At 41.4% G+C, this 26,422-nt stretch overlaps 1 protein-coding gene across 1 annotated transcript in view; it reads left to right on the top strand.

Moving 5' to 3' along the window:
* LOC145413756 (guanylate cyclase 32E-like) overlaps positions 1–26,422 on the top strand; it is a 196,190-nt gene that overhangs the window by 6,067 nt on the left and 163,701 nt on the right. Inside the window, exon 3 of the mRNA XM_080283413.1 lies at positions 6,562–6,660. Coding sequence (XP_080139539.1) covers positions 6,562–6,660 — 99 coding nt within the window. The remainder of the gene's footprint in view (positions 1–6,561; positions 6,661–26,422) is intronic.

The following is a 26,422-nucleotide window of genomic DNA, read 5'->3' as shown; positions in this document are numbered from 1 at the left end:
TGAACTATTATTAATATTATTATTATCATTAGTATTATTACTATTACGGTATTATTATTATTCTCTCCGACAAGAAGAGTAAGTTTTTCAACCGTGTTTCTTTGTTTGTTAATTTGTTTGTCTGTTAGCACCATTACTCAAAACTAAAGGAGATATTTGGACCAAATTTGGTGAGTAGATGCCCATGTCCCAGGGAACAATCGATAAACTTTTGGGACCGATCCGGATCGTATTACAGTTCTGGATCCGGAAAACATTTTTTGTGATACCCTAATAAATCATGAAAAAACCTAACCCATTATGAAGAGTGGTTTGGAAATCACGTTGCCCATGTCGAAGAGATGTGCTCGTCTGAGTGCAACTCTAGTTGTTGCTGTTGTTGTTGTTGTTGTTATTATTATTATTATTATTATTATTATTATTACTATTATTACTATCACTGTTACTACTACGACTACTATCATCATCATCATCATAATCATTACAACTATTACTACCGGTATTCGTGGCCTGTCAGGTTACTCAATGATTTATGCGCGTTTTCCTTCACACTTTAATTTAGTGAACATCTGTCGCTCATGTCAGGTGTGGAAGGTAGGCTGCAAAAGGAAGAGATATTGTAGGCTTGTCATGTGACGACGTGGACACAGATACTGAGCCATTTAATTACGATAAATACCGAGACGGTAAACAATGGCCTTCGGAAATGTGTGAGGCTATTATCCGAACCCTGGAAACTTTTTCAGAATATTATCTAACAGTTTTGTATTGTTCGAGTAAAAAGTGGAACGATATTTGTGCTGGCAACTGTGCCTCAGCTGATGACACACACACATACATTCATATGTCCATACTAAAACTCAGTGACACAAATAATATTACACGTGCTCTCAATCCCACTCATATCAACAAACAAAGCATTTTATGACTGTTACAAATATCCATTTACACAACCACATACATATACATACATTTACACACACACTAACACTCACACGCACAAACAAATCTATGAAACGCGTACTCAGTGACGGGCAAATTAAATATTACAATGAAATCGCTCTCAGACATAAACAAATCCACTACGACATTATTGCAAACTTATGCAAACCATAACAAAGAGGCATATGGAAAATGCTAAGATAAACAGATCAATAGGCCTAGTAAAAAAGTATACACAAACATCAATGCCTACTAATAATTCGATAACATTTTCAATAAGTGCCCTTTATGTTACCAAAATACATATATTAGTCACACACACACACTGGGGCCGATAGACACACAGACACGCTGACACACATGTACGGCTTTTAATACTGCGCTCACATGGCTTAGTTACACACACACACACACACACACACACACACACACACACACACACTCACACTAGGGCCGATAGACACACAGACACGCTGACACACATGTACGGCTTTTAATACTGCGCTCACCTGGCTTAGTCACACACACACACACACACACGAAATTGTACACACAATTACACGTACAAGCAACATTTTTAAAAGTACGTACAAAAATTTCACCGATAAACACAAAGAAACCATACAAAGGCTTTATCACACACACACACACACACACACACACACACACACACACACACACACACACACACACACACACACACTTTGGATTACCCACCTTCGGGTTTTCTTTGTCTCCTCTCCCTAATCTTTACCCCCTCCGCCACTCGCCTCTCCTCCCACCTCCCTCATCTTTCTTCTCCCCTCCCGCATCTTTCCTCCCTCTTCCCTCATCTCTCTCTCTCTCTCTCTCTCTCTCTCATTTTCCCTTTACAAATACGAATCTGCAGCCTCCTCCCTTTTAAACTTTTAAAACTCTTCTTCCACCGAGTTCTTCACTAACTTGTTGTTCTTCGTCTAAATATAGCATTTTCTTCCTTCTTTCTTGACTTTTCGGGGTATTTGCTTCTGTTTTCCCTTCCTTCCATTTTCCTCATCTTTCCCTTTCCCCATTCATTTATTTCCTTTTCTTCCTTCCTTCCTTCCCGTCACCAGTCTTGGCTTCTGGATTTTCATTCTTTTTCCTTTATTTCCTTTCCTTCCTTTCTCCTCGACTTCTCTTCTTCAGTCCTTTCATCGCATCTTTGTTCATCCACTCCACTCTCACCTCCACTTAATTATTTCATCCACTCTTTTTTTCTATATCTTATCCTTCCTTTCTTTTTCCACTTTCCCTCCCCGTGGGAAAGATCAGTGGAGCTCTTTCCTTTCAGTCGTGTTTCCCTTTCATGCTCTCCTTCCTTTTCATCTTGGATCTCTCTCCCTCCCTCTCTCTCTCTCTCTCTCTCTCTCTCTCTCTCTCTCTGCCTTGATACCTATCTATGTCTAATTTTTCTATCCAATTCCGAACCTCTGGCTATATTTTTTTCTCTCTTCTTTCGCCATCTATTTCTGGCTTCACAACCCACGAAGCACTACAAGAGATTTGCTATACTTTGTTTTTTCCATTTGGTTTTCTTCTTTCTGTTTTTTCCAAATGAATTTTTCGCTTCACTAACCTTAGTTCTGCATCTATTTCTTCCTTTCTCAGTTCCTTTCTTTTTTTCCGAACTGTAAAATCATCCATATATCATTCTTTATCTTTTTTGGTTATATTTTACGCTAAGTCCCTAGCTCAACTTTTTTTTTTTTTTTTCATCCCCAAGTAATTCCCTATTGTCGTGTGGCCTCATTTATACGGGATATTCTGAGTTTTTTTTTTTCCTTCCTCCAGGTTTTTCTAGTTTTTTTTTTTTAATAAGTCCAAATCTCACCAGTTACAGAGTTACAATTACGTATGACCTAATGAGAGTAAATGGACCCCCTCATAACGTACCCATAGGCTTATCATCAGTCCATTCTATTCCCAATTCTCAATAAATCTTTACCTTGTCCTTCTTATCGTCAACTTCATCCCTTCATTTTCCATCTAACCCTTCCTCTTGACTTTCATCTCAGGACTCTCTTCTGTGTCAAACTTCTATCTTTCCTCCCTATAATCCTTTCCTAATTTTCTTACTCTTAGTATCATCATTATTTTTTAATTTATCTATTAATTTATTCCTTTGTTTTTGCCATAAGCTAATTTCTGCGACTCCTCGCTACACTAATCCTCTTCTTTCTTCACAGGCTTTAATAGATCCCTTTCATTTCTCATTCAGTTTCATCCTCCATGCTGTCAACTTCATCTTCTTTCATTCCATCATTCTTCATGTCTGGTGCTGACTTTCATCTGGCAAATTTAATCTATTAACACTCTCTCTCTCTCTCTCTCTCTCTCTCTCTCTCTCTCTCTCTCTCTCTCTCTCTCACACACACACACACACACATACACAACACACACACACACACACACACACACACCTTCCATTTTTCATTGTTACAACATGTTTTGTCTTTATGGCATTATTTTATACTACTTTCCATGACTCTTTTGTTCAACCAATCCATTTTCTTAATCACAAATTAAAATCTGTTCTTTTTTCACTTCTCATTTTGTTTCCTTCACCTTACCGTCAGATTCATTCAATACTTCTTCATTTTCCACCAGTTCCTTAGTCTCCTCTTTTCGTCATTCATTGTCGCTCCATCATTATTCTTTTCTTCCTCTTTTTTTGTTCTCTCCCTTATCTACCTTATACTTCTTCCCTGCTTCATTCGCACTCCCTCCCTCATTCTCCCGATCTGCTACATTAGCCATCTCTCCCTCATTCACCCAATTTCCCTCGTTCTGGGCCCCTCCCTCATTCAATTTCCTTCATTCACTCACTGTCGTTCACTTTTACTATCCATCATTTTACTTCTTTCTCTCCCTCTCTCATTCTCCATCCCTCATTCATTCTCTCCCTCCCCCTCATTCTCTTCCCCTCAATCATTCAGCCTCTTCTCATTCTCCATCCCTCTTTCATTCTACCACTCTCCCTCATATTCTCGCCCTCCCTCATTCTCCACCCCTCCATTCTGCTTAATTTTATCTGACAAATCTCAGTTTTTCCCCAGCTTTTTCTGTTCTTCCTCTAATCCACTCCCAACACAATATATTTCCCTATTTCCCTCCCCCACTACAATGCTCTCTCTCTCTCTCTCTCTCTCTCTCTCTCTCTCATTCATCTTCAACTCCTTCCATACAGACTGCCCAGGATGCCCTTTAACTATCTCAGGCTCCAATGACTCACTCAGCTGAATAAAATCGTCTGGTGATAGTTGAAACAGAATAGGACAGTTGCTCGACCACTGAAGGGTTAATGGAAGTATGAATGGTTTCAGTACTGACACTTAAGCTCCTACAGCTCACCAATTGTTAATCGTCTGCAATTGGCTAGTATACAATGCTAAATCTGTCTCAGGCATAAATAGGTTAATGGTGCTATACTGTGTTCGCTCTACCTAGGCCTAAAATTGACATCCTTCCATCTTGAAAGCTGAGCAATAAATTAACACTAGAATATGATTCTTGCTACAGAGAGGATATAGAGTCACAGTATTGTCTTTTTCTGCCAATGAGTTCCGTGAAATATGCGGCAAAGGGATGAAATTCCGAGCACGTTAAAGTGAATTAACCGCAGTAATAACAGCGACTGTTTTTTACTCTCTAAGATGCCTATGACACACTGATAGTTGAATATTCAGTAACTGACAGTATGAAAGACTGATTAGAAGAGTGCGTAACTGACAGAATGAGAGACTGATTAGAAAAGTGTACGAGTGAGAAAGATGGGGAAAAGAGAAGGGGGAAATCAAGGGTGACATGGAGGGATGGAGTGGAGAGATATATGAGAGAGGAGGGTGTGAGTTGAAAGATGGGTAGCCAAATGACACAGGACTCGGGGACATGGCCACCCCTTCAGGGATTAAGGTGTCTGGCAACAGATACATAGATAGATTAACACTCATGCTCCTACACCCACAGTCAGCTGAAATTAACTGTCTGCTTTAAGCTGCAATAGAATACTGCATTTTTTCCCGGCAATGAGCGTGTTAAGATGCAAGCTCTAAAACAAGCTCCTTTCCCCATGAGTCTAAGTGATTAACTAATTACGTTTAAGTGGCGGGCATCTGTTTTTCTCTCCCACTTACACGCCCCCTCCTACTTAGTCTGCCCCCCCCCCTCACTCTCACTCTCTCTCTCTCTATCTCTCTCTTTCACTTATCCGAACCCACCGCTTAGCTTATTCGAACCCACCCATCCACCTATCCGCTCATGTCAGAACTTCTCTGACGGTGAAATGAAAGGAGACTGGATTCGCGAGGGAGGGAGGAAGAGAGAGAGAGAGAGAGAGAGAGGAGAGAGAGAGAGAGAGAGAGAGAGAGAGAGAGAGAGAGAGAGAGAGAGAGAGAGAGAGAGAGAGAGAGAGAGAGAGAGAGAGAGAGAGAGAGATCAAAGGGACAAGTCGAGCAGTATATTCTGAAAGAGAATATTTACCAAACAGAACTAATGCAGAGCAGTAGTCAGTGGCCTCAGCTGGAAGTGTATAAACATGAAATAGTAACAAATGGACAAATTATAACTTCATTTAAGGAATACATTTAATACCTAAGGCAACGTATATTGTACAGCAACTTTTGACGTGTATTTTAGGCTATTCTGTCGCCTCTCAGTTCAATTATGTGATTTCGATTTCATTATTCCTACCATCAAATGATTATATTCAGCTCATGAGAGACTTTCGAAACAGGAGGGTTAGATATTGATTTTACTTAATCCCTTTCCCACTGGTGATCCTTCCTGGGTAGAGTTAAATTGGCTGGAGGTGGGATGATTACAAAGAATGCGCCACTGGACTGAAAGGCTTAACACATTAAGATAATTCAAAGCTGTTGTTACTGTACATCGAATTAGCTCCTGTCCACACCAGATGCTTGCGAATGCGGGTGAGAGTTCTCCCTCACCGTAACTCATACAAAAAGCCCCATTGGACGCAGGAGGATGCGGGCGAGATCATCTACTGTATGGGTTATAGTGATACAGAACTCCCGCCCGCGCCATCAAACATTTGGTTTGGTCGCAGACTTGGGCAGAAATGGTGCAAAACTCGGTTAAACTTCATGGGACCAAATATGACCTGCAAATTCCGTAAAAAATCAGCTTGGCAATAAATCACCAGCGATATTTAGCCTGGGGGGGAAAAAAAATCGTGCGACTGCGCTTTGGACACTATTTTCCGTATTCATAAACTCTGTAGTCGGTTTGTTTTCATCTCACAAAGAATCCCAACCACTTTCGGCTTAGTCGATGGCTCAGCGTAGTCTGACTGCAGGATAAATTTGACTTAATATTTTTGTTGTGAGAGTGAGCCAGTTCCGGCAGATAAAACAGTAGGCTTAAGGTGTGTAAATGGTTGCTTGTTATTAAAAGACTCATTGTATATATTACACATTTGCCTCCAGACATGCAGCTAGCATGCACTTCAGTACCAAAGCAGAGTGAATATTAAAAAAAAAAAAAAAAATGCGACCAAAGAAAATGACTTTCGATATAAACTAACTACCACGGAGACATAAAATGTGGTTATGATCTGTTTTATAACCATGAACCTATAAGAACACGAGTGACCTCTACCCTCTGTTTCCTGACCTGTCTCGCCATGTCAAGCCAACCTCCGTCACCAACATCATCGCCGTCATCAGGACTGCAATAAAGGTAAGAATATTTTTACAGAACTAACATTATCAGCATGTACTAGTATTATAAGGAGAGTAATATTGATGCGATGCACCTTACAGCTGAACAATATTGAAAGTCTTGTGTATTCTGAAAAGTTTGCACTGGGTTTGGAAAAATCACTGTTCGCTGTCTAATTATTTACCGTAATGAAGTGCACAGCCGTTTACGTCTGCATCTGGGAAATCAACAGAAAAAATATTGCGCCACTTATTGGACCTAACATTCTGAAACTTGGACGATGTATTGTGATATATGGGCCACACTAGGATGTAATTACAAAAATAATCGTTGGTACTTTTTAGTATTCGAAATGACATAAAGCGGCACAGTATACGGTTTTACGTAGTCTAAAGGAGTTTTCCCGCTTTTCTACCCTTGTATTTGACTCATAAACGAGTTACCTTAGTTACAGCTTACTTTATAACAGTCTAGAAAGAGCCAGTGGGTCTTACTGTTGCTTCCTTTCCTTTGTACTCCTTAGTTCCAATTTCGCAGATACAACTGTGCCTCAGGAATTTGCTCATATTCCTATCCACTGAGCGACAGGACGTGATACTGTTATTGTTGAATGTACAGTTTTCCGGGGGCTACGGGTGCCAGCAAGACTATCCAGAGGACACGAACAACCATTACTGTGTTGGCTGCTTTAATTTGTACTCTTTCACTTTGACCTCGACCCACAACTCGAAACTTCATTCCTATAATCCAAAGACAGCTTTTTTTTTTTTTTTTTTTTTTTTTTTTTAACTACCAGACTAAGTGGTAGATGGCGGCGACCATCCTCCACCCACTTGATGTAGTGCTGCATATTCTTCCTTCACCTTTATCACTCTATTTCTGTGTCTCCCATCCTCTCGTCCTATTTCTCTCATCTTTCCTGTCCGTTTTATTACTCTTCTTTCCACGTTTGGTGGCTCTACACCAAGTGACATGTCTAATGTTCCCTATAACCCAGGAAACCACTTACAACACTGGGTGGTAACCAAATAACTAATTAACAGGATGATGCGGAGTCTACTGTAATGCCGCGGTTAACTGGGTGGAGGGACGCAAATGCAGCATCCACTCAGGAACCAAGCCCCCGCACTTTTCCTTTGCTGAATAAAATCGTTTTGCAGCAATATGATACAGAAATAAGGTCCTCAGGTGACGAGGGCGAACATTATTACAACGAATATGTAAGAGAACTTGAAGGTATACGACTTGAGTGAAGCTTGGAAGGAAGAAAGAATGTTCATATCCCGTAATAGAAAATGTCAAACAGCCTCAGTTTTAAAATGCTCGCTGAAAGGGCTATTGTTCCCAGCAAGGCCTCCTTCTCAGTGTAATCAAACTTGCCCCCCCCCCCAACATTTTTCGTCTCCCCTCCCCCCTTACGCCCTCTTACCACTCAATTTTCTTGCCCCTTTTTAAACTGTCATTACTACCTCATTTTCTTGCTACCTCTTGTCCTGCCGATCTTCCTTCGATTCCCTCTTTTCTTGCCTCGTCCTTTCGTGTCCCCTTCTTTTCTTGCCCCTTTCTTTCCTTGCTCTTTTCTTTACTTGCCCTTCTCATTTCTTGTCCAGTTTTGTCACATTTCTTGCTCCCCCTTCCACTCATTTTTATTGTCTCCTCTTGCCCACCCCTCTCCTTGTCCCCTAGCGTCTTACACCCCCTCTCCTTGCCCCCTAGCATCTTACAGTCCCTCTCCTTGCTCCCTAGCATCTTACACTCTCTCTCCTTGCCCTCTAGCATCTTACACTCCCTCTCCTTGCCCCCTAGCATCTTACAGTCCCTCTCCTTGCCCCCTAGCATCTTACACTCCCTCTCCTTGCTCCCTAGCATCTTACACTCCCTCTCCTTGCCCTCTAATCTTACACTCCCTCTCCTTGCCCCCTACCGTCGTACACCCTATCCCCTGGTCCCTTAGCGTCTTACGCTCCCTCTCTTTGTCCCCTAGAGTCTTACCACGTCTCTTCTTGCCCTTCTCTTGCCCCATTCTCTTCTTGCCAGCTTGTTAACTTCCATTCTTCAGTGACCAACCAGGCCTTTGTCAGTTCTCTCCAATGTCTCCCAATCTCTCCACTCCTTCATGCAACCTCTTCCATTTCATTTTTACTCTTTCAGTCTGGCTATGTCTGTTATACTTTATTCTTGCTGCTACTACACCGGGCGGTGAAGAAGTCTCTAGATTCTCCAGTTTTATGTCTTCTGACCTGAATCAAATCGTCAGTAGAAAGAAGGAACAAAAATAAGGCATGTGACGTCGTCATGTCCAAGAGCTTATCTTCAAAAACGATTTTTTGTCCATTTTGCAACCTTCAAACGATTTTGTTAAACTCTGGAGAGACCTTTGGCTGTGCCGGGATTCGAAACTGACTCCATCAAGCCCTGCACAACTCTCCCTCTCTCTCTCTCTCTCTCTCTGACCTGACAGAGAAACGGATGAAAGTAGCAATAATGGAGTAGAAAAATACGCGATCGGATCCAAGAGCTAAATGTGTTTTTTAAACGTTTGCTCACTCTCATTCCAACCTCCTTCCCACTATTCAATTTCCAACTAGGTATTTTTCAGTCCTCTCCCATCTCCTTAGCATCACTGATATCCTCTTACATTAGCGAAATCAATGTGTTTCTCATTTTTCTGTTTGTATACTCTGTTCATTTTATCTGGGCGCAAAACTGTCACCGCAAGAGATCTCCAAGATGAAACAGATTGTCTGGATGTAAGAACAGTGAAATGAGACCATTGTACTGAAGTGGTTGAGCATCTCTCCTCCCTTGGTTTTCTCTTTATACTTTCTCAGTTTCCTCTTGACCTCTTTCCAACTCCTTCCCAACTTCTCCCCTGTCAAAAGCCCTCTACCTCCTTTACCTCTCTACGTTCTCCTCCAACCCTCCTCTCTTTTTCTCCCCTCCGCTCCCCTTTCTCTCTTTTCTCCCTTAAGTCTCTCTCTCTTCCCATTTTATCTTTTCTCCTGTCTCCCTTTCTTCCACTTTTCTTTCCTTCCTCTCACTTTCTCTCTTCCAAATCCCCCTCCTCTCTTTTCTCCTTTCTGTCTCCTTTGCTTCTCCTCTCTCTTATCCCCTCTCCATCTCCTTTCCTCTCCGCTCTCTTTTCTCTCTGCCTCCCTCTCTTTCTCCTCTCTTTTATCCCCTCCACTTCATTCCTTCACCCCTTTAACTCCACCCCCCATCACCTTTTTCTATCTCTCGAGTCTTCCTCCCCTCTATCTTTCTCCCAACCCTCATTTCTTCCACCAAGCTCCCTCTCATTCTCTCTCTCTCTCTCTCTCTCTCTCTCTCTCTCTCTCTCTCTCTCTCTCTCTCTCTCCACTTTCCTCCCTTTCCCCGCTCCTTTCTCCTCTGCGTTCCCTCCCTGAAAAATAACGAAGGAGCTCCGGTATTGATAAGACTCCTGTGTGCGCCCCACGACAACAGGGACAGACCCGCAGGAGTCGTGAGGATAAATAGAAGATAAATAATTTTTCTCGGCACAGTAATTGGGATCCGCCATTGTGTGCGTCCCGGAGAATGTTATATTGTAGGAGTGGGGTGAGGAGGTGTATGAGTGAGGGGAGTGGAGAGAGGGCAGCCTAATGGTGGAGGATAGAGAGAAAAGGGCGATTGGTTTGTGGCCACCCCATCCGGGAATAAAACAAGTGGATACAAGCAAATAAATACGAGCCCATAATACCACCTACAACACATTTTCATCTTCAAGGACAACATTGATACTCGACAAGAACCACTCACAACTTAGGTATTTTATTTTCCGCACAAGTATGACGTTCTGCACCGACCCACCCACACACACAGCACTATCCGTGACACACACACCCGCATCCAACACAGTTCTGACTGGGAAAAGTTGAAGTGTGACAATTAAATTCGCCAAGAACCACGCACAACTTTGATATTTTATTTTCTGCGCCTGTATGAAGTTTTCCCTCCACAACGCAGTGGTACCCGGTAAGAGAGAACAACTTCCACATGAGTTCCGTCTGGAGGAAGTTCAGGTATGACAATGAAACTCGTTGATACTCACAACTTAATAATTTTAGGACAAGTTTGAAATCCCCCTACCATACCCTCTCTCTCTCTCTCTCTCTCTCTCTCTCTCTCTCTCACACACACACACACACACACACACACACACTAGTGCTACACGTTAACAACAGATAAGTTTCCAACAAAGTTCTGTCTGGTAAAAATTCAAGTGCAACAATGAGACAAGCTAACTAATTAGAGCTACTCGTAACTTTGGAAGATTCTTTGAAAGACCCACAGGCGAGGTAGAACCTTCTATTAAGAACTCATACGCGACGGAGCACAGTGTTACTTACAACATAGTTCTGTTTGGAGGAAAAAAAAAAAACTTCAATTCTGACAATGAGGCACGCCAACTATAACTTCTCAGAGCTTGGTAGAGTCTATGAAAGGACCACACGTAACGCAAAGCCTCCACAACTGCCAAACTACCACACCTAAAAATGCTGACACAACCAAAACAATGACATCAACTATAAAAACCGCCGAAACCATCTCATCACCCACCACAACAATAACAAAGCCATAAAGACCACAACCTAAATACCATCACAACCATCACCGCTACCAAAAAAATCATCACTACCACAACAGCAAAACCCGCCAACAAGAACACCCTTAAATTTAGCCACAACTGCCACAAAAAACTCCCATCATACCCATTACAAGAACAATCTACACAACCACCATGATCACCACAACCACTACAACTACCAAAACTAACAGGACTCAAGCCACAGCTACCACAAAACATTTTCATCACAACCATCACCTTTATCTCCACAACAATTACAACTACCACAGCTGCTAGACCCACACACCCACCACCACCATAATAACCACATCTACCACAACAATCAGACGACAGTAATTAATCTTCTGTCTTCAACTACAGCGAGAGAGAGAGAGAGAGAGAGAGAGAGAGAGAGAGATCGGAGGAGCAGTGAATGGATAAACTCACACGCACTAACTGCAAACACATACGCATGCAATCTCAGCATCACACACACACACACACACACACACACACACACACACACACACACACACACACACACACACACACACACACACACACACACACACACACACACACACACACACACACACACACACACACACACAATCTTTAGCACCACAAGCATATACTCATGCACTTCATGCAAGCATATACCCTTTAATACCACACGCAAAGAAAGCATTCAACTTTTGAGAGAGAGAGAGAGAGTTGGGACGGAAGTGCATGAAGCTCGAGGCATTGTTGAGAGCTTATGCGTAGTACTCTCTCTCTCTCTCTCTCTCTCTCTCTCTCTCTCTCTCTCTCTCTCAATTGTAGATATGAGCATATTTATGGATCACAAGCTTCTATACTTTGTCCAAATTAACTTGTCATAATAATTCCGTAACTTAATACCGAATGCTGATCTACAACATCAGATAAACATAAGGTGCTAGTCACGAAGAAGTGTTATGGAAAGGATGGACGGCCGTAGTAATGTCTTATTCTGTCAGTGAGTTATCGGAAATAAGCAGAAGAATGAATATCTCTGCCAAGTTAGGTGGAGGAAGGATACGTAATTCTTGAAATTACTGCGACTGGAGATTAACTGAAAGAGAGTGAGGAAAAGAGGGACAGATGAAAGAGAGAGTGAGAGGAATGAGAAGTAATAAAGGGTGGGAGGCAACAGAGTGAAATGGAATTGGTAAGTCAGAAGGAGAGAGTAAAGGGGAGGAGGAAGACTGGCTAGCGAGAAAAATTTATGTGCTTCTGAGGTGAAACCGGTGCTGGAGAGTGACGCCTTCATGTGGTGACACCGATATAGCCGGGTAGGTGTGCAGCATGGTTATGAAAACGTCCCACAACCCGCTCCCTCTCCCCGTAATGCTGGATAGTGGACTAGCGGAGAAAGGCAACATCAGCTTTCAGTCCACTGGGTTCACATTTCAGTTGAACTTGGGGCTGCTGCTGCTGGGGCTGCAACTACTACTACTACTACTACTATTACTACTACTGCTACTATTATATTATTATTATTACTACTACTACTACTATTACTACTACTCCTACTATTATATTATTATTATAATTACTACTACTACTACTACTACTACTGCTGCTGCTGCTGAAGGGAAACCACAGTCCGGGTGGAGGGAGGCATAAACAATGGCATGACGAAAGAGGTGACGACAAAAGTTGGGGAAGAAGGAGGTTAGAATATAAAGTATCATAAAACGATGGTAGATACAGCAGAAAAGATGGACATTAAGAAAAAGATTAAAAATGATACAGAAGGGTGACAGAAGAACAATATAAAGAGAGGAGGGAGTGAAGAGTAAGAACAGTGGATAAACAGAAGAACCAAAAGACTGGAGATAGAGAGAAAGGAAGAAAGAAAGAAAAATATGTTGTGCTATACGAAATGAGGAAAGCATGAAAGAGAAGGCCGAAAGGAAGAAGAATAAGGTTAGGGGAGAAGGGAAGAACAGTGGAGAGAGAGAGAGAGAGAGAGAGAACCCCTTTAACCCCGAGATCGTTACCGTACTGGAGAACGTGGAGGAAAAAAAAAAGGAAATATGACACAAGGGGAGAGAGAGAGAGAGAGAGAGAGAGAGAGACCATAAGGAACTATGAGTAACAGAAAAAATATGGTCAAAACGAAACCTAATTAGATAAATAAATGAATACTTTAGACAATGAGAAACCACAAGAGGTACTAATAGCGAACGAAAACCCCCAAACACAAAAACCCGAAAGTCTACACACACACACACACACACACACACACACACACACACACACACACACACACACACACAAACCACAAGAGGTAAAACCATCTTAGCACGACAAACAATTCAGAACGAGTCAGAAAACAGCCGAAACCGCCAGAACTCCTTCAAAGTCTATAATGAGTGCTCGAGTTGATGTGTGTGTGTGTGTGTGTGTGTGTGTGTGTGTGTGTGTGTGTGTGTGTGTGTAAGAGAGAGAGAGAGAGAGAGAGAGAGAGAGAGAGAGAGAGAGCTTATTCCACACTCTCCCAAGCGCTTCCAAAAAACAGTTGCCTTGTACCAGAACAACCACAAAATTAATTTCAAAAAATATACAAACACCTCACTAACACCTACGAATAACTGACACGAATGGTGGTGCGAGGTAAACTGGAAAATGTACTTGTTATGTTCCCTCCTCCCTTTCAACCCCTCTCTCACTCTTCCCTCTCCCCCACCCTCTCCCTTTTCTCCCTCCCCCATTACCGCCGCTCCCTCTTCTCTGAGTAGGATACCTCGTTCTCACATTTCACTCTCCTCTCTACATGTCCCGCACACTCCCACTCACTCTCTCTCTCTCTCTCTCTCTCTCTCTCTCTCTCTCGTGTGTTCACTTTGTCTCCGGTATCTTGTAATTAAATCTCATATTATTTTCCTCTCCCACCTTTCTCCACCTTCTGTACTCCCCTCGCTTCCCTCCACGTTTTCTTCCTCTCCCTTCCCTCCTCTCTTTATCATGCCTCCCTTGCTGTTTCGCCCTTCCCTTGCTCCTATTCTCTCTCTTCCCTTCCCTTCCTCCTTTCTCTCACTTTCCCCTCCTCTTTCCTTTGTCTCACCTCGCCACTTTTCTTTTTCTCGCTTCCTCCCACTTCATTTGTGGTTTTTCTCATTTTTTCTCTGCTTCCTCTCCTCCTCCACCTTTCTTTCTCTTCCTCCTACCTTCTTTTCCTTCTCCCTTTTTATTTCTCTCCATCACCCCTTCCTGCTTCTCTGAAGTCTTCTTCCTCCTTCCTTTAATCCTTCCTTTTTCCGTTTTTTTTTCCTTTCCCCAGTTCTCTCTCTCTCTCTCTCTCCTCACCGTCTAATATTGTCTGTTCTATCAACTTCCCAGCGTAGATATAATCCCCGCGTGGGCTTTTCTGTAATCGCACACGCTCTTCTCACCTTCCAACAATTTCCTGATGTATTTTCATTTTTTGAATTGACGGAATAACACAGGATTTTTGTTTTTTTATTAAACTTTCTTTAAAAAAAAGAAAAAAGGGCAATTTCCTCAGCCTGGGGTATTTTTTTAATGTTTTCTATTACATACATACATACATACATACTTTTATAGATAGATAGATAGCTATATACATATATATTTTCTTGTATCTGATCGAGGGAGCTGAAGACTTTTTAAGGTATGAGAAGAGAAAAAGAACTTTATTATATATATATATATATATATATATATATATATATGTATAAAACGACTGAACTTCAAGAAGTAACAATAAAAGTTTTTACCACTACTCTCCTCAGCTTAGTGGATTGCATCACTCCAATATATTGGAAGATATTGCGTGAGAGAGAGAGAGAGAGAGAGAGAGAGAGAGAGAGAGAGAGAGAGAGAGAGAGAGAGAGAGAGAGAGAGAGAGAGAGAGATCTTTTTATAAATTCCCTTCAATTATGTTTTATATCATATCCCTACAACTACCTAACATCTTTGCCTAGCTTAGGAAGGCCTCTTGTACTGAAAAGGTTCGTGTAGACCACATCTAACTCCATCAGTTTGAAAAGCCTCTCTAAGCTAAATAATAACCATGGGTGCTAACAAGAATTTCAAAAAGTCTTTGTAATTAACATGTAAATTTTACCATATAAGCCCTGCAGTTCATGAAAAATGTATAGGCCTGTTGTTACCAGTTATTATGCTTGTTTCATTTCTGTTACGGTTTTGTTTCATTCTTGCCATCTTCCGACGACTTTTTCAGGTTAGGATAAATTTTCCAACTCCTGGACTTTGATTAGCTTCTTCACTACCAGGGGATCTCCGGGACAGAAAGAAAGCTTCCCGTGCCAGTCAGAATATGCTACACAAAAACGTCATTAGCCTCTTGAATTAATGAAAGCTGTATCTAGATCCACCTAGCTTGAAGGGTCTCTCCCAAACACGAGTACAGATGTCTGAATGTGGCAAGATTACTACTACTACTAATACTACTACTACTACTACTAATAATAATAATAATGAAAGCGTTGTACAATTTTGGGTGTTAGCGATTCCAGATCTGTAGTGACACAAACATCCGTTCACACTATTCAATCTCATGTTTTTTTAGCTTGAAGTAGGTGTTTACCCTCATTCAAGCCACGCACACACGCCTTTGCACTTACATCCACCCCTCTTACCACACACACACACACACACACACACACACACACACACACACACACACTTCCCGTTTTCACCCCACCTTCATTCACCCTTCCCAGAGCACACATTCTCCCTCATATAAACACCTTCCCTTTGCTGATCCATTATATAAACGGGCATACACAATTCAATATTTCATTTTTTATTTAATCTGAAATAACCAGGAATTTCTTGTGTTTCGTTAACCGATAGTTACCTATAGTCACTTATTCAAACAACGTCACACATACTCCCTTCCGCGTACACATTTACTCATAATTATGTCTTGTCTTCACTCATACAATCAATAAGTCACTCCCATTTATGCACTCCCACCCACTCAAACTCTTCATACCCTCTCATCTACATCCACACACACCTATCACCCACACACCTTCAACCTCGACCACATCCACACACCCATATAACCTCACATCCTCATTCCTACCCACACATTCTCACGCCCACACCAACACACCCTCACCACACATCCCTATCCACACCCACCCACCCACACTAACCCACCCTGCACTCACATATCATCCCAGAACGATCTCATATCCATAACTTCTACCATAACCATTACCATTTCACAATATGTAGTGCCCATACCTTCCGTGTACCTTCATATCGCTTCCTGCTTTATATTCACCTCCAACCATGCCATAATCCTTTTCGATGACGGGTTTCATGCTACTACACAGTCGACATCAAAAGTCCTGTCGCCTAAACTTTTTTTCTCACTCTGGACTTTGAAAATCAGTGTAGTGAATACGTAGCAACTGACACTGATAACTTTTCGCCACAGATCATTTTAAATCAGTGAGCTCAATCCGTGGTAATTGACACTAATGTTTCCCCCGAAGTGGGTAATATCGTTTGGTGTTTGAAAGAATAATATCCATTGTACGGCAATCTATGAGAGAGGGGTGTGTGAGCTGGGAGCAGGGTAGTTAAATGGCGGGGGAAAGGGCGACATGGAGGCGATTTGTTTGTGGCCACCCTTTACGGGATTAAGGCGTCTGGAAATAGATAGATAGATAGACAGATAATACGGCTGTGGTTAAACAAAGGTGTAAATGAAAGATTCGACTCTCTCTCTCTCTCTCTCTCTCACACACACACACACACACACACACACACATCTAATTCAATCATCGCTCTCCTTCTCATCCTCCCAATACTTCTCAAACTTTGCTCCACACTCTCCAATGGCGGCGATATTACTCTTCAATACGCTGGATATTACGTTCCCCAGCTCTCAACAGGCTGGACTTTTTTCCCTTCAATAATTTCAGCCAGTCTCCTCACGCACTCAGTCGGACTCACATGTAGTAACTCAGCTACTTAAAACTGTGGTATTTTGACCACTTATGCACTTAAAACTGAAGTGCTTTCCTACAGTCACATTCTCAGTTTGTGAGGTATTTATAAACAAACACATCTAGCATTTCCCCTGCTACATCTCTTCATATATAGTATTGCCCCCGCATTCACGGTTACTTACATAATGTTGTCCCGATGTACACACCTAAATGTAAAGTACTGCTCACACGTACACCCTAACATATACTGTATGTTGTTGATCAAACGCACATATATGTATAGTGTATCCATTACGTACACACACATGTACAGTGCTTCCCTCATGATACACTACGTATCCCATCACAGTCATATTTACTGGCACAGGCTCCACAATATTATACTGGCATGAAACCGCTCAGTACTTTTAACAAATAATAAAATATACTGGACTACATATATATCATTAAAGAAATTGTATATTTATGGCCCTTCTACCTTTATTAAATCTCACACTCATTTGCGCCTTCAGTTCCTGTTCTCTCACGCACTGATTCACCTTTTAGCTCCGAACAATTCTTAATTTGTCCTCATTATTTTCTCATTTTAAGTTCTTCTGTCGTGTTTTCTAGTCTAAGTTATCCCCCCCCCCTCTCTCTCTCTCTCTCTCTCTCTCTCTCTCTCTCTCTCACATCCATCTTTCTATCTTCCTCCTCCTCTTTCTCATAGTGATTCATAAATTATTCAAACATAATTTTTTCTCTCATAAACTTCCTAATTCTCGCCTTTTTCCACTTTACCTCTCCCGGTAAATAATTCATCCAGTCGGCCAACCATTAATTTCCGCTCTCTCTCTCTCTCTCTCTCTCATCCTTATTCTTATCCTCCTTTTATGCCTCCTCCTCCTTCTCCTTCTGTTCCTCCTCCTCCTTCTCCTTTTTCTTGTTCTTTGTTCATCCCCCTCCTTTTTTTTTCTCTTCCTCTTCCTCTTTCCATACATGTTCACACAGCCAAATTTTTTCTCCATTTTCCCTTTTCCGCTCACCAGTACGCCGTCCGGGTTACCTCATTCTAAACTTTGTCTCTCCGACTCTCAGTTAATTCCCAAACGACTCAACCACATTCACCATTTTTCTTTGCCATCTTCCTTCCTTGTTTCCCTCCCAAACTTCCTTCTCTTCCATCTCCTCTCCCACTCCTCATCCATTCTCTCTCTCTCTCTCTCTCTCTCTCTCTCTCTCTCTCTCTCTCTCTCTCTCTCTCAACGTTAATTCGCAAACGACTTAAATCGTTCTCACCGCATCCCTCACTTATACAGGATAAGCTGTCACCAACATTTCCCACGTCCCTGAGTCCTTGCTTCGTTATTTTCTTGAGAAAGAGAGAGAGAGAGAGAGAGAGACCAACTTACTGGAAAATGGGACAGTGAATCCAATGTGGAAGAGATGGGATGAAGAAAAAAAAGATGAAGGGAGCTGAGGTTGGGATAATATAGATGCTTTTTTCTTCCGCTCTTTTCAATATCCTGATTGGAGTACCTCCATTCCCATATTCCTGATCACAAAGGCTCTCTCTCTGTCCCTCTCTCTGTCCCTCTCTCTCTCTGGATGGCTATTGGACTCCCTGATCCCTTCTTAAAGAGCTGCTTGTCCCAAAAGTGGCAATCTGGCTACCATTTGCTTTGTCCTCTCTCTCTCTCTCCCTCTCTATCTATCTATCTGTCTATCTATCTATCTATCTGTCTATCTGTCTATCTTTTCATGCCTCTTTCCTCTTGAAGTAGTCTGATTGGTCTTCTTTCTTCTTTCCCCCGTCCTCCTCTCTCTGTCGTATTATTTTGTTTTCTCTCAATTGTGTTTCCCTTTTCCTAATCTGATTTTTCTCTTTCAATCTGTAACTTCCTCTTGCAATATTTCCTTTTTCTCTAATTTCTCTCTCTCTTTTTTCTTTTTTTTTTTCCAATCTCTCCTCGATTCAATATCTGGCCCTCGTCTTTCGCTTTCCTGCTCTCCCCTTGAAGCGACATTTTTCTTCATTTCTCTTTCACTCTGATGTTTTTCCTTTTTTTCTTTTAATTTTCCTGAGCCAGTTTAACCCCGGTCCTTTTCCTTTCGTTTCTCTCTCGCCGTTCGCTCTGCCTCTCTCCTCTTGCATAGACAATCTTTTTCAGTTCTCTTCTGTTTCTTCCTATTTTTTTTTTAATTCAATATTTTTTTCTAGGTTCCTTTCCCTTGATTTTCCAGCCTTCAGCTTGTCTTCTCCTAAATCAATATGTTCTCATTTTCTTTTCCTCTCGGTTTTGTCTCGTTTAGTTTGTCTTTCTCCTCATGAATAACTATATTCTCATTATTTCTCTCTCATTATCTCCGTCAGCGTATCTCTCCTGTTCAATCAGTATTATATTCATAAGGCCTCTCGCTTACCTGTCTATCCTTCCATCCTCTGCCTTCTCCCCTGTTGAATCGTATCAGTTGCTATTTAGTTTTGCAGTGGTTTTTCCACTAATTCGTTTCCTCCGTCTCTCCTGCCTCAACCTTCCTCTCTCCAGTGGAAGTTTTTTCTTTTTTTGTTCCCTTCTATTTCTGTTGATTTCCACCTTCTCCCTGCCAAGTTTAAGTTCTTGTCGTTCCTCTCTCTCTCTCTCTCTCTCTCTCTCGTCTCCTCTTCTCTGTCCAACTTATATTCTTAGTCTTCGCCCTTTTTTTGCTCCTCTTCTACATTTTTTCCAGCCTTCTTGTCTGTTTTACATTTCTATCTTCATTTCTTGAATGTGTTATCTGTTCCAATGTCATCAGAGTATCAATTCATTTTCCATCGAACCCATTTTTCCTATTTCATCTTTTTTTTTTCCTTCAACGCTTTCTACTTCCTTCTTTGCATCTGCTTCTCTTACGTATTCTGTTTCCACCGTGCCTTTTTTTTTTCTATACTATTCTCATGAACTTTGATTAGAGCAAACGTAATATTTTCCCCCCTCTCTCTTTTCCCATTGGATAACCTCCTCATGGGCCAACAGGCCTCCTGGTATCTGTGTTATCTGTATTTCCTATGTATTCCTATGTGCCAACGTCCTCTCCTTTTTTATTCGTCCTCTTTAGTAACCTGTTTTTCTTAACTTTGTCCGCTCTCACTGCTCTTCTAATTTTCGGGTTGACATTTTTCTTTTGTGTAGCCTCTTCCTTGTGTTCCCGTCTCTTTGATGCCTTTCATTTATTTATAATTTCCTCTGTCCTACCATTTGTCTTAATCCCAGTTTCACTGTTATGACTGTTTCCATGTATTCAGCTCCCCTTTATTACTTCTATGTATCAGATTTGTTTATATACTTCCGCTTTTCCTCTCCATTCACCATTAAGTTCTTTCGTTATTTTTGTTTCTTCCTCTTTTCAATCTTCATCGTATTACCTTGGCACACTCTCTCCTATTTCTCTGTCTCTATTTCTTTTTATTTTATCATTCCATCCTCTCCTTCTCCTCCTCCTCTCAATTTTCGCTCCCTGTCAATCTTCTTCCTCCTCCTCCTCTTCCTTTTTCTTTTCCTTTTCTCAGTTATCTTCCACTTCCTCCTCCTCGGAATTTTCTCTTCCCTTTCTTCCTTTGCCTCTTTCTTATCCTCTTGGTTTTTTCCTCTCCACATCGACGTCTCCTCTTCCTCTTCCTCCTCCTCCACTTCCTCTGTCATTTCAGACAGACTCGGATGCTCGATTTCACTCTCTCCATCACGCAATTAATCGAGTCTTTAAAGTTGTGTGTGTGTGTGTGTGTGTGTGTGTGTGTGTGTGTGTGTGTGTGTGTGTGTGTGTGTGTGTGTGTGTGTGTGTGTGTGTGTGTGTGTGTGTGTGTGTGTGTGTGTGTGTGTGTGTGTGTGTGTGTGTGTGTGTGTGTGTGTGTGTGTGTGTGTGTGTGTGTGTGTGTGTGTGTGTGTGTGTGTGTGTGTGTGTGTGTGTGTGTGTGTGTGTGTGTGTGTGTGTGTGTGTGTGTGTGTGTGTGTGTGTGTGTGTGTGTGTGTGTGTGTGTGTGTGTGTGTGTGTGTGTGTGTGTGTGTGTGTGTGTGTGTGAGAGAGAGAGAGAGAGAGAGAGAGAGAGAGAGAGAGAGAGAGAGAGAGAGTACAAGTGTGCAAAATGACATAAAAATACTGATATTAAAAACACATGTGTAAGTGGCTGTATCGAACTGAGTGGAATGAGTCACTACCTACGTGCTTTCATGTAAAACTGACTGTGTATCACAAGATTATGAAAGTACATTTTCTGTGTGCATTTCAATATGTGAATGTGAACTTCTGTTGACTAGGATGTGTGTACATTCTGTTTCATCGCTACTTCTTAACTGCACATGCATTTCTTCAGTCGAGAAATGACCTAAGATGGCGATGAGGTTAGGGATATTATTTTCCATCAGTATCTTCAGTATGACGGTGCAGTATCACATTAAAGTGAAAAAGAGGTGTGTACATGGTGTAAAACATGAGATAACCAAACGAAATGAACAGTGGAGATGATTATAAACAGAAGAAAAGAGAAGACAAGAGATAAAAGCAGAGAAGGGATAAGAAGAACAAAGGTGCGAATAAGTGAGCAGGAAAGATTAAAAGTTATAAGTAAAATGTACAAGCTTTTATAAAGAAAGTATGCCTTAGTTAAGGCGAAGATGACTTTGACTTAGCAAATATAAATGGATATGGGCAAATGAATAAATATAGATTAATAAACAAAAATAAAATAAAAAAGACGATCGATTAGCCTTCTCCCCTTCCCCTCCATACCTCTCCTCATCTCTTCCTTTCCTTGCCCCTCTTCTTCCTTTCCCCTCCTTTCTCCTCGTCCCAACTTCACAATCCATTTCTCTTCTCCTCTCTGTTCCCTCGTAACTAATACCCCTCTCCCCCTTTCCTCCTGCCAGTTCCTCCTTCACTTTCCTCCTTTTCTCTCTCCTCCACGTTTACCACCTACTTTCCTTCTGTGCCTGCCCCCTACCCCTTTTCCCACCACCCCTCACTCGTCTCTCTCCCCCTCCAACTCCCTGCCCCTTCCCTCTTTTCCTCTCAGTAAGAAAGAGCAAAGGACACTCAGACGCCTTATCAGATTATCTTGTGTGTGTGTGTGTGTGTGTGTGTGTGTGTGTGTGTGTGTGTGTGTGTGTGTGTGTGTGTGTGTGTGTGTGTGTGTGTGTGTGTGTGTGTGTGTGTGTGTGTGTGTGTGTGTGTGTGTGAGAGAGAGGGGGGGGAGGGGCGAGCTGGAGAAAGGGGTAAAAGATCAAATGAAAGGCGAGTCTCTTTCAATTCCTAAAACTAGATTGGAAAAAGATGAAAGGATGTGAGAGGGATTACAGGTATGATGGCGATCGGGAGGTATAAGGTATGAGGTAGTATTAGTGAGAGTAACAGTTGAAGTATCAGTGAAGGAACAGAACTTTATGTGGGTTTAGAACTATGAATGTGGGTGTATAATTCTCTTTCATTATTCATCTCGTCACGCACATGTACTACAGCTTATTCATCTTAACCTTCGGAGATATTCATAATTTTGCGGCCTATTACATGTAGCTCAGTGACAGAATTAGAGAATACTATGTCACTTCTTCCATTTCGTGGCATTTCTCTGGGACCAGCAATGTATTCTAACGTGGATCTCTCGTAGTATTTCTCTGGGACCAGCAATGTATTCTAACGTGGATCTCTTATTACAACTCAATACTGAAGATATAGTTATTTTATGTCTACATTATTTTTACTCTAAGTTGGCCAAAATTTTCCTCCTTCTGCAGCTTATTTCACGTAGCTTTGTGGCAGAAAGGGACAAAGCTACAACTCCACATACTTATCATTGCACTTCTTTGTGCCTAGCATCATAATCAAGTGTCAGTCTGTTCTTACAACTCAGCATTCAAGACTGGGAGATGGGAGTTTTAGGCCAAGTTAGATTTAACGCGCATAGTTAACGGTATGTGCACAGAGTATAAGCAAGGCTATGCACAAGTTAATTACAAAGAATATTTCATTTTTCTATTTCAATTTCACCTGCCATCGACGGTCCTTGGTTATTAGAGCAAAACGTCACATAACTCTGGCGCGTAAATGGAAGACTCTCAAAAGTCTCTTAATCAACCCATAACCCAAAGATATTAAAACTTTAGAAATATAAAAGTTGATCCCGAACGTCTCTTAAGCTACACCGAAGCTCAAATGATGAGGATTCGAGATGGCCTCTTCAGTAGGAAAAGAATCAGTATCTATATCTTAATCTGCCTATATGATTTCTACTGTACCAAATGGCATAGGAGGCTACGTAGCACCTTTTTCTCAGCGATCTATTATCCATATTACACCCTACGACATTCTCTTTTATGTTATTTACTTATTTACAGTATCGACTTACTTTGCCCCACCTACGTATACGAGGATAAAAAGGTGGAATAAACCAAAATGAATCGCAGAGGATCATGCTCCACGAAGTTTCCCGTACCTTAGGACAGGACCCCCTCTTCGACGGGGAAGCTAATGGCCAGAGTTAACCATTCTCATGCTGGCAAAGTAGAAATGGGAAATGGGTGTCTGGGAAGAGTGATGCATATGAGCTGATTTGTGTTTGCATGTACTAGAGTCCGTATACAGCTCCCCCCCCCCCTCTCTCTCTCTCTCTCTCTCTCTCTCTCTCATCGCATTATTCACTTCACTCATACACGATGACGGTGGAAAAATTCTCCTTTGATCTGTGATTCGTCCCTCCCATGCTTTTCAATTTTCAACTTCATAACATTTTCCGCCTCAACAACTTTTTTGATTGTGTGTCATCTTAAACGTTCGCTACTGTTTTTATCTGTCTTGTTTGTCTATCAATTTGTCACTCAGTCTGCATATTTGCCTATGGATTCACCTACTATCTCTCCTATCTAACCTACGTATTCTATTTGTCTATCTATGTATATTTATCTACCTATGTCCATCTATCTTTCCTCCATCTAGCTACCTATCTCTCTGTTTACTTGTTTATTTATTCACAGTTATCGTCATCAATGCCTTTCTAATTCCATCTGCCAGTCCACTTCTCCACTCCCTTATCTCTCTACCAAAGATTATATATCTATCCAACTACTTGTGAATATCTCTTCGCGTGTCAGTTTTCTAAATCTACCTTCGATATAAATTTAACATCGTACTTATCTACTAATCAGTGACTCAAACTATCTACCTATCCCTCCACTAGCCCCTTCAATTCGAGGACATATGTTTTGGTGTACCTCTATTACTTGCGGGCGATTCTTTTCAGTGTAGGAGAGATTTTAGGAATTAAAAGGGGTTATATACATCCTTTATTAATCCCTTCAATAAGAGATCATTCCTAAGTTTAACAAATATCGTCTGCAGGTACCACCAATAAACTAAGCTATCAGTGCACTGTATAGGTTAACGCTTACCTAAGATGGCGGGCAGCTTTAATGTATTCCTATCACCTCCATGCGATTTTCATCAACTATGGGATGAAAAACAGACATCAAGGGGTTAACATATATTTTTTTAAATAGAATACCTTTAGCTTAAAAAGTCATCTAAAAAAAGAACAAGATCAACTACTAATATATCACCTTTAAATAAATAAAATACAATTGTCTCATAGCATTAAGAAAGAATAAAAACTACGTCATCTGGCCAAGAAAGTTTATCCATTACTGCCTGGGGTTGCTGAGTGAAGGACTATGCTGGATGGGCGTTTACGTACCATCCTCCACCCACCGGCTTATAGTCACGAAAGATCACAGTCTAAATTCTAAGGTTTCCCTTTTGGTTAACTTATAATAACGTCCTCTTCTGTCATACTTTTTTTTTTTTTATTCTATGCACATATCTACTAATTTCTATCTGTCAGTCAATTTTCTTTATAAAAAACCATCACTCAAGTTTTATTCGGTTCCCCTTACTTTATTTCGGAACTGCACTTCATCCCCTTTGCAAGTTTCCAGTCTCATAAAGTTACGTAATAGAATTTATGAGGTCCCCCCCCCCCTCTCTCTCTCTCTCTCTCTCTCTCTCTCGTGAATATTACTCAGTTTTTCCCTATTTCCCTTCTCTCTGCTCCTCTTCAGTTTCTCTCTCTCTCTCTCTCTCTCTCTTGTGAATGTAACTCTGTTTTTCCATATTTCCTTTTATTTTTCACTCCACTTCAGTTTTTCCCCCTTCTCTCTCTCTCTCTCTCTCTCTCTCTCACACACACACACACACACACACACACACACACACACACACACATACACACACACACACACACACAGTTTCCAACTACTCAAACAATTTCATCATCTCTCATCATACCTCGACTCCACAGTTATCATTGCCCACGCATTTTTCCTATTTCTTTCTCTTCTTCACAATCATTACCCACGAATTTCAATTATCAATTTCTTTCATCGCCATCTACTTTTTTTTTAATCGTTTTTGCACGTATAAAATTTGAGATTCTAAAATTCTCTCTCTCTCTCTCTCTCTCTCTCTCTCTCTCTCTCTCTCTCTCTCTCTCTCTCTCTCTCTCTCCAAAGATTCTATCACTCTGCCACCTTTGTCCCTTTCTTATTCATTTACTGAAAGACATCTCCAAAGACTGACACTCTGTTATCTTTCTTCCCTGAATCATATCCCAGAGAGAGAGAGAGAGAGAGAGAGAGAGAGTGATACAATGCAAATGGAAGGCAAGGTACAAAGAAGTACATGACTGTAGTGCGTTATGGGCTATAAATAGTAACCTATGTGGGTCGTAATACCCCCCCCCTCTCTCCCTCCCTCTCTCTCTCTCTCTCTCTCTCTCTCTCTCCCTACCTACCTAGCTTTCATGTGACGCTTTTTCCTTACCTTGTATTTTTCCCTGCCTCTTCTGCCTTGCGTTCCTCACTTTTTCACCATCCTTTTTAAGATTTCCGCTCGCTTCTCTCTCTCTCTCTCTCTCTCTCTCTCTCTCTCTCTCTCTCTTACATTTCTACTATTTCTTCGCTCATAGCCTGGTATCTCTCTCTCTCTCTCTCTCTCTCTCTCTCTCTCTCTCTTACATTTCTACTATTTCTTCGCTCATAGCCTGGTATCTCTCTCTCTCTCTCTCTCTCTCTCTCTCTCTCTCTCTCTCTTTCTCTCTCTCACACACACACCACACAGAGTTCATTAATCATTCACTTTTGCTCCCTGTCTCCGGCTTTTTCAGCTCAGGAGAGTCTGAAAATCGATATGTTGAATAAGATCTTCATTAACC

This window comes from Coenobita brevimanus, chromosome 97 (assembly GCF_032717465.1).
Source record: "Coenobita brevimanus isolate Jiangsu-jjx chromosome 97, ASM3271746v2, whole genome shotgun sequence".
Lineage (NCBI taxonomy): Eukaryota > Metazoa > Arthropoda > Malacostraca > Decapoda > Coenobitidae > Coenobita > Coenobita brevimanus.
The sequence above is the reverse complement of the archived record's forward strand: the minus strand, read 5'-3'. Positions and strand labels throughout refer to the sequence as shown.